General features: G+C 46.5%; 1 protein-coding gene across 1 annotated transcript in view; it reads right to left on the reverse strand.

The window, feature by feature from the left end:
- Positions 1–9,163, reverse strand: part of LOC115238712 — an 11,162-nt gene extending 1,999 nt beyond the window's left edge. Inside the window, 11 exon segments of the mRNA XM_029812753.1 lie at positions 1–217; positions 445–476; positions 479–2,054; positions 2,168–3,743; positions 3,835–4,325; positions 4,626–5,319; positions 5,589–5,636; positions 5,772–5,916; positions 6,089–6,245; positions 6,407–6,491; positions 6,600–9,163. The exon segment at positions 1–217 is cut by the window's left edge and continues 17 nt beyond it. Coding sequence (XP_029668613.1) covers positions 1–217; positions 445–476; positions 479–2,054; positions 2,168–3,743; positions 3,835–4,325; positions 4,626–5,319; positions 5,589–5,636; positions 5,772–5,916; positions 6,089–6,245; positions 6,407–6,491; positions 6,600–8,839 — 7,261 coding nt within the window. The 5' untranslated portion in view covers positions 8,840–9,163.
- Positions 9,164–9,397: the final 234 nt, after the last annotated feature.

Consider the following 9,397-nt stretch of genomic DNA (forward strand, 5'->3'; position numbering starts at 1 on the left):
AGAGCGTTAACGTAGTAACGCCTGGTAAATCGAGGGTAGCAGATGTTTTGGAACCTTCTTCGTCGGAGCTGAGCGAAGAGGTGCCGCTGCTGGTGCTATCCGATCTACCTCGCGCTCCGTTTTTATCCACGGTGGAATCATCTTTCGACGATTCCGGTTCGGCTCCGGTTCCTCCGGAAGATTGTTGTTTGCGTTTGCGATATTCTGATATGGATAACTGAAAAAGTAAATAGAAACATTTTCTTATAACATATTCATCATCTTTCATCATGGACATCAATTTAAAAAGGCAAAAGCAAGGATAAAGCGAGCGAACAAATTATATTTGATTTTACACTACGATGGACGTGTGTAATGGTGCAGATAAAAAGTTAATAAAGAAAGAGACAAACAACGGGATACACTAACCTCTTAGCAACATAAAAAATTTTACTACAGTCCTACCGTTCTAACCTTGCGCTTGACGGGAGGAAGAGTTTAAAAGCCGGCGGTGCGGGCATGTTATTCGGTACGACGGTCCTTGGATCTTTCAATCGTTTTATTTCCTTCGGTTTGGTCTCCTCGTCCTTCTTGGCGGGAGTCTCTTCCGGCTTTGGGGCTTCTTGGGTCATGGCCGAGCCTTGTACCGTGTCTAGGCTATGTTCAGGGGAGATGTCTGATTTTGGTTGAGTTACTTGCGACGACGCGCTAATCTCGTTATCAATGTCATTTTTTATTACTTCGGGTTCATCGTCCAGTTTCGCTTCCAGAAGCTCGCGCAACGCGGTCGACAGCATCGATTTCTCCTCGCCGTTCGTCGATTCTTCCACTGTGTCCATGCTTATGGTAGATTCTATGATGGCCGCCTCAAAATCCATCGTGGCCGTTTTCGGCGCGGCCGCCAGATCGGTCTTCTTACGAATGCGCTCGCTCAATGGTGGAATCGAATGGAAGACCTTGGGAGGATCCGAGACGGACTCCGCGTTCGAAGAAGCCGATTCGAAAATAGATTCCTCGGACAAAGCGGTGAAGGCGCACGATTGTTCCGTCTTGGAGACCTCCTTCGAAGCCTCGTCGTTCGTATCTCTCTTAACCGTCTCTTTCTCGCCATCTTCCGTAACGGTAATCTGTTCCAATTTGATATCTGGCTTAGTGTCCAGTTCGTTGAAAGACGTTTCTTCGTGTTTGATATCAAATAATTTAAAGGATGATTCGCAGTACTTGTCGTCGTCTATGTCCTTATCCTCCGAATCTGAATCCTCCTTCGAGCTTTCCATCAATCCCTCTATTCCGTCCATGCTTTTGTCTTTCTCCGAACTCGTGTCAATCTTCTCTTGGTAATCGTTGCCGTCGTCGCCCGTGATCTTCTTCATCTGCGCCTCGACGTCGAATTCGTCGATGGACGCGTTATCGTCCGATTTCTCGACGACGATCTCTTGACACTTTGCGGCGGCTTCAGACGGTTTATTCTCGCCATTGGATTTCTTATTTTCGTTACTGGCAACGTTCAATGCGATTTCATCGATGCCACTAAACTCTAGCTGCAACTCGGTCATTCGTTGCTCCAGAATTTCATCGGGTGCCATGGGAGATGGATATTCTTCTATCTCGGTATGCGTTACATTATGATGGATTATCTCGACTGTGCCTTGCCCCTCCTTCTTTATGAAAGGCTCTTTTTTCAAATTCAAATCGCTGAATGACACTCCACTTTCGACGACTTTTTGAATCTTTGCAAATATTTTCGGATCCAATGGACCATAGTTACATTCGGTTTTTATATCACCTTTCTCCCACTTTGGAAAAACTTTCTCTTCCTTTATCGTAGCACTTTCTGTCTTCATTACGGGGGAAATTTCCATTTTAACGATATCCGAGAATTCCGTTTTTTTTTCACGCTTTATGTAAAAATCTGATTGAGGAAAAGTATCAATCGAGAGTTTCTTTTGAACTGGATCGTCGGAATCTACCGGTCTGCTGTCAGCCTTAACTTCTTCTTTCATGGATTCTGATTCATAATGAACCTCGTCATTCTGCTCTACGAAAGGCGACTGCGCGCGTTCCGCGTAGTCATCCTAGAAAGATAGTAATTTTGATACTATTAAGAAATGTCGAATCAAATTTCACATTTAGACACATTAGAATATTATAACATTCAAATGCTGAAATATGCTAATGCGAGACTTACCTCAGCGGGACATAGTGATCTGCTGTTAGACGCTGCCTCGGTCGGTAGTAGCATAGTCGGCGTTGTTGGTGGAGTATAATTTTCCGACGATATACTCTCCCGGGCTATTCTTCGCTTCTTGGGAGGTGCCACTGTTTCGCTGAGCGACGGCGGGCTCTCGGGCCGGCTGTTGGGCGAATCGCATTCCTCCGAGATTGCCTGACGTAGCCATCGCTTCTTTGCCGAGCCCGTGGGACAACCACCGCCGTTGTTGTTGTTGTTGTTGTTATTGCCAGAAGCGGCAACAGCCTGCTGTTGCTGTCTTCGTTGCGGCGGAGAGTCGCATATACCGCTAACCGAATTGGCGGCTTGTACGAGAGTGGCTAAGCTCTTGGCCGCGTAACTCTGTGAGAGAAATTCCGCCGTGGGATCTGTCGTCGGTAACGGCGGGAAATGTCTGCTGCATAGCGGATGATTCATGGAATTTTGTACGGTCGGCGCTGAAGGTAGAGCCGGTAACGGCGATACCTGGGGTACGTTGGCCTGGGGCGGATCGGGAGACTCCTTCAGCCATTCGTTCATTAGCACCTTCTTCGTTTTCGGGAACTTAAAACCTGGTGCTAGCGGGCCGACCGCCGCAGCCACCAACAAACAGGCGGATGACAACGGTGTGGATGGCGTGGAACTTTGCGAGCTACTACTGGCCCCGCTGTCGCAGGTAGGACTCTTGACGGGCGTGGGTTGTTGCAACGGCGGTGAACTTGGAGGGCCCGGAGCGTTGGAATTCGCCAGGGCCAATAGTAAACCGGCCGCTGTGGGAATTCCACTATGATGACCACCGGACGATGGTTCGATGCTGCTCGTACTGTCTCCCATCGTGATTGTGTTCTTCGCCGGTGTATGTAAATGCGACGAATAGGGAACTTCCCGGCTGGGTGGACGACCCAGTAGAGGCGGCGATTGCATGGAATTGCTTTCGTCTCCAGAGGACATGTCAGACTCGGCCGAATTTAATCTCGTTCTTCGACTATTATTTTGCGATTGAGATGTGCTCGTCGTCCTCGCCCGACCTTTTCTCCTCTTCCGCCGTAGCGGTCTATCCGAGTTTGTCTGTTTACCACTCTTGGATGACTGTCCCGTCGGTGGATTATTATCCTCATTGTCGCTGTGTGTGCCGCTAGATTCTTTTCGTTGCGCGTTTCTCGCTTGCACCTCCTGCCTCCTCAGTTCCGCTTTTTCCATTCTCTCAATGGCCTTCATGATCGCCTCCATCTTTCTCTCCTCCCGCGTCATTTTCTTTTTATCCTTTTTCGTTTCCGGCGTTGCCACCGATTGGCTTAAACCAGGTGATGTTTGAGGTTGCACATTCGTTACGGTCGCGGTAGGTTCCTCTTTGGGCATTTGGCGAGTCGTTGAAACGGTAATCGTGGTCGTAACGGTTTTTCTCGGCGTCGTGACAGTCACCGTTGACGGTGCAGATGACGTCGCGGTCGAAGTGACTTGTTGTTGCGTGACACTCGTAGGAACTACCGGCGGCGCAGGATCGGTTTCCTCGCAGACGGTGTTCCTCCTACCTCGCCGCCTCCGTTCTCTGCCACTACACGCACACGTAACAAAAATACACGATGAAATATATATCACGCGTTATTCGATCCTATTATCTATATTATTATATTGTATATACTTACTCGGCATTTTCGACGAGAGCGCCGTTGCTACCTCTTCTGTTCAGTTGCTGATTCGCCGCATTGGCAATCTGACATTCCCGCGGATTGTTACACGCGCACACGATGGGTAGCGCGGGGGAGGAGCCGGGATTGGGTGACAGTAATAGGTCGTGCTGTTCGTGCTTGATCGTTATCTCGGCGTTCTTCTCTATCGCGCAGGTTGTCACGATGTAGAGATGCAGCGTGCCCTTCTCAATGCAATGTTTCACTTCGGCGTTTGGCTTGCAGCTGCGCCGCACGAACCTTGCATCGTTCCCGTACGTCCGCGTGTCCACGCACACTTCGGTGCCGTCGCGTGGCAAACGGTAAAAGAAGACGAACGGTCCCGGCCGCTGGGCGTGCTGTCTACCACCCTGTGGATGCTGCGACCGATGTTGCGTACTGAGCATATATTTGCCGCGCAGCTCCACGACGGGGGTGTTTGGAGGAAGGTACATCGTCGCCACTAAAAACTGCATCAGTCATAAAGAAAAAACGTTTTAGTATAAATTTCGATATATGTTTTCACATATAAGGCAAGAATTAGCCAGTAAATGAAAAAAAATGCGCTGTACATATATTTTCGATCTTATTCTAAAGTTCAGCGAATAATTGCGATGAATAACTGTGATGAATATTAATAGTGGATAATATTGAAACAAGGGAGGATGATAATTTAATAATTAAAAATATAAAATAAAATAATTTAAAAATTCTTATAACTAAGAATTTCTCGCGGTTTTCATAATTTTTTTTTTCAATATTTCACTTACTCTGAGGTTATTACTGTGCACGTTGAGTCTGCATTTACCAGTGGCAATGACATTCATGTTAGTCTGTCTGAGATCGCTATGCGTGCCGTTAACCTTAATGCTCGATATCCTGGCACGTAATTCGGGACTGTAATGATTTGTGACGGCCTCCTCGTATCTCTCGATCCATTGTCTCAGGGGCGCAATGTTGGTGCCCCAGGCATCTTGTATATCCTCCTCTTTATCCTCGAGGCTCATTCTCCTCTTGGCCTTGCGTTTTCCGGGTCCCCGCTTCGGTGTGGTGTTCTCCTTCTTGCGAACTGCGCTTGATTGTCGAGGATGCGAGTCTCTTCTTTGTCGTTTCGCGACGTTGTTGTTATTGTTATTGTTATTATTCAGTCTTCGCACCTGCGCGGATTGAGCAGCGGGCGCATCGGACTTGCCGCGTCGCGGGATTTGCGACGGTGGCTGTTGCTGTTGCGGTAGCGAGCGTTTCTTCTGGACCGTGGCGTTCACCGAGCCAACGTCCGTGTCCGCTGAGCTGGTGGACGACGTGTCAGATGACGTATCCGAATTGAGCAGCTCCTCGCGTTTGCGCATTTGCAAAGCGCGGGCTCGCTGTCTGTCCACTCGTCGCGGTCGACACCTCTCGCAGAGATACTCGTCAGGAATGTTCGAACGGTCTATGCCCATGCAATCGACATGTTGCCATACTCTGTAATCGTGTAATCGAGATTAGGTTAAGTTTTCATATAAATGATTTCTTTATCATCTGAAAAGTTGTGGCTTGCAAATTTCCAGATGATTTATTTCATTTGTAATGGATGTCTCTAATGGATATGTAACGATAATATATAAACATTTTTTATATATAGATTAAGAAGTACCACAAAGGGAGAATATATAAAGTTCCTTTATATATTTTCGCTTTCTGTTCTCTAATCTATATATTTTATACTAATATTTAAATTATTAATGACTTACAAGCATCGATCGCAACAAATCATGTATCCATCGTCATGTTCAAAGTCGCTAAAATCATATAAATAATTATATATTATAATATTATCATCACGAATTATATGATATCCCTATTTGTTTATCTATGGGTCTAGCATAAATATACAGCGTTGTATATCGTATATTTAAGAACAATCGTTCGCCTACCAGATGCATCTAGTGACACTATCTTCGTCGTCGCCCTCTCCTTCTGGTGCCGTTTCGGTTTCTTCGCCCTCTGGTTCCGCTTCTCGTCCCGCTTCGCTACTGATCGTGCTGGCAGCATCATCCTCCGTATTGGTATTACTCACAACTTCAAAATAAATAATTTATTATCATTAATTTTATTATATTAACATGGAAAATATCAGAAATAGTTCGACATTCGTATAAGAGAGATAAGCTTAAAGATATGCCTTCTTGAAAAGAAAAAAACGAATAATTTCGCAATTGGCGTAATGTTGCAATGATATAGAAGGCTTTACCGGGACCAAAAATATAAGGATGTTGGGAGGTGGCCGTGGAACTGCCGGCTCCATTAATGGGTTGCTGCTTTGGATGAGGCGGTGATGACGGAGGTGGTGGTGGAGTCCGCGGGGGTGGCGCTCCGTAATTGTGGTCTTGGAGAACAAATTGAAGACACTGAAATTGGATGGGAACATATTTATATATTAATCAAGGATATTCGTTTTAAATTGAGCAAAATATCACATTATGCATAATCTTGTAAAAAAGACGAGTAGATATATGTAGTTCATAGAATTTTCTAAGACATTGGATTACTTTGACGTATAGATTTGTACCTCGTAAGGAAGTGGCATTCTTCTCACTGGTGATTTACGAGCATTTTGTTCTTCTTCTTTGGAAATTTGTAACTCGGTTTCATTTCTACAAAAGAAAAAAACATTGTGTTTTTAACTCAACGACGATTGAGATTGCCATTGCTTAATGTAGACAAAAAGAGAAAAGATTAATCGAGTCTATGCTTGAACTTACTTGACTTCAATGAGATCCTTACGAAGTTCGGTCACAGTCGAAGATACTGGCAACAGAGTCTTTATCTGTCCAGCCTGTTGCCTGATTTGTTGGGTATATTGCGGCGTCATGATTAGTTGCTTCTGCTGTATCACTTGTGGTTGAATCTTGATCGGTGAGCTTTTGTGCGCAGTCATTACATTGGACGATGGGACCGCAGCTGTTTGCTGCAATAAGGTCTTTATACACCCCTTTTGCGCAATCTGTATCGTGGTCGGGCCCTGAGTCTTCGTCAATGCTGTCACGTTCGTGTTCAACGAGGTCTTAATGCCGCTGCCGCCAACTTTCTGGGCGTGATTCCTTTGTACGGGTTTCTGCGGCGGAATTGTTTTGATACAGCCGGGTTGTTTCTGCGGAGCGTTCTGCGGATTGATTATGTTCTGTTGTTGTTGCTGCTGCTGCTGCTGTGTTACAATCTTCATAGATTGAGGAGGATTATTACTTCTCTGTGCTACGGGTTGTTGAATGGCATTATTTTGGGAGTTTGCAGTAACTTTGACGGGATTCATTAATTTTGAGGAAACGCCTTTCAGGCCTGCCGTAGACTGTAAAGCTTGCGGGGTCTGACCTTTCGATACCCTCATCATCATCTGTTGCAACGGTTGTTGCTGCTGTTGAACCTTTGAATTTATCACAGCTTGAGTCCTTTGATTATTCGGTACAGTCGCTACTACTTTTTGATGCGTATTAGTAATACTGTGACTTCTTTGAGCCTGTAGATTATTTGTGTTCGTCGGCTGTTGCTGTTGTGACTTTTGCATTACCAATTGTTGCTGCGAAGTTTGTACGATTTGCTGCTGCAATTGCGTCGACGTAGGCTGTACTTGCGACTGCTTATTACCAAGTACATTCAAATTTTGCGGTGGTATTTTGGAGATGTTTGGTACGCTATTGCTCTTGCAAACGTTACTCATTGCAGTTGGTACCCGACTAGTGTTTAGTATCGTTTGGGATTTTTGCAGCGCCGACTGAGATCTCTGATGAGGTGCCTGCACCTGCTGTTGGCTCATTGTAGGCTGCTGCTGCTGCTGCTGTCCGGGTGTCTGAATCTTTTGTATACCGGGACCGCTAGACTTTGGAACGTTGTTTATCTGTTGTGCGGTCAATTGCTGCTGCTGTCTAGTCATTGATAGAGTTTTCTGGGGCCCCTGTAATTTCTGCAGATTTTGTTGCTGTTGTTGTGTCTTATGATTTTGATGATAGCCGCTGCTCAACAGCTGCGATGAAACCTTTTGATTATTACAAACAGACTTTTGCGCGTTGACAGACTGCGTCGTTCTTTGTATCACCGGATTAGCCTGCTGAATCTTTTGTGAATTCGCGGTTGCCTGGTTGTTGGCTGCCAACTGATTAATATGACTGGTTAATACCTGCGACTTTTGCAAGTTATGTGCCCTGGACAGGGAGTTGTTACGTTGCGCGGTTCCGCCAGCAGACTGGGTAGTATTGGTCATGTTCATTACGGTTTTTCCCTTTTGCGCAGTTTGGCTATTTGTTATAACACTTGAAGACGCTGTTTTCATTTGTATCCTTTGAAGATTCGTCGCTGCCATCGTAGCGATAGTCTTTACGGCCGCAGCGGTGCCTACAATATGCTGTTGAACGGAGACGGGATGGAATTTGGGATGCAATGCAGCCTGCATATTACTCGCTACTAGTGGAGATTGAGTCGGTACAGAAGAGGTGTTGAGGATCGCCAACGGAACAGGTTGCGCTTGGCTGGATGACGGTAGCTTTTGCGAGATGACGCGTGTCGTCAACACTTGTGTAGTATTGGTTTGCGAACCGGCGATCATTTTCTGCACCTGTTCCCTGGCACCTTTGGCAACCGGATAGGTCACCACAGGCTTAACCGTCGTAAGAGCAGACGCAGTAGCGGTCATCGCTATGGGTTGCTGAGTAGTTGCCGCCTCCAGACACTGCAACAATTGCGACTTGCTGCCACAAGCAGCCGCGGCGACGTCGTCGCTGCTCGCAATCATTACAGCGTTCCCCGTCGAGGTGCTGTTGGTATCAGTGGCAATTGCTACAGGTTCCTGGGACCGCCATATTTCTCGGGCAAACAACAACGTTGGCGGTTGCCCTTCGCCGCTCTTTGTTACATTCTCCACCACCGATGCCGTCGTGGCCTCCACATCCACATCCAGCTTCAGAACGAAGCTCATGGTGGTTTCGGCGGCTTGCCCGTATTCTTCCTCCATTTCCGCGGACGTAGATTTGGTCGTTCCAATCGCCGTCGAAACGGCAGCTTGCACCGCTTCATCATCGTTGTTTGCCGCCGCCGCTGTTGCGTTCTCGTTGCTGCGATTGTCACGGCCGGCTAACGGAGACACCGGGGGAGGTGGGCCAGGCCCTGGGGACACTTGCTCCCCACTGCCAGCTGTTCCACCCCCCGATAACTTGATTACCGATGGGATCGACGTTTTGGTAGCCTTGCGAGAGCACGCCAAATGGAAACGAGCGAGTTGCGCGGATCGGCCCAGATACAATTGGCTATCGTCCTCGCACGGCTTTATCCTTACCAAGTCTAGTTCTCGATTCGGCTATTTGAGGACTGTGGACCATACGCTGCAACAAAAAAATCAAAATTGATCATCATCGAGTCTGCAAATAAGCTTTGCAATTTGTTAGTTTTATTTTTCGGACGTCAATCATTTCAAAATTAATATGTCGAAAGAATTAGATGCTGCCGTACAATGTTATGGAGTACATGGTAATGATATTTCAGTCTATAAAAAAGAGAAAAAAGAACAGTTTTT

This window comes from Formica exsecta, unplaced genomic scaffold, assembly GCF_003651465.1.
Source record: "Formica exsecta isolate Colony F162 unplaced genomic scaffold, ASM365146v1 scaffold353, whole genome shotgun sequence".
Lineage (NCBI taxonomy): Eukaryota > Metazoa > Arthropoda > Insecta > Hymenoptera > Formicidae > Formica > Formica exsecta.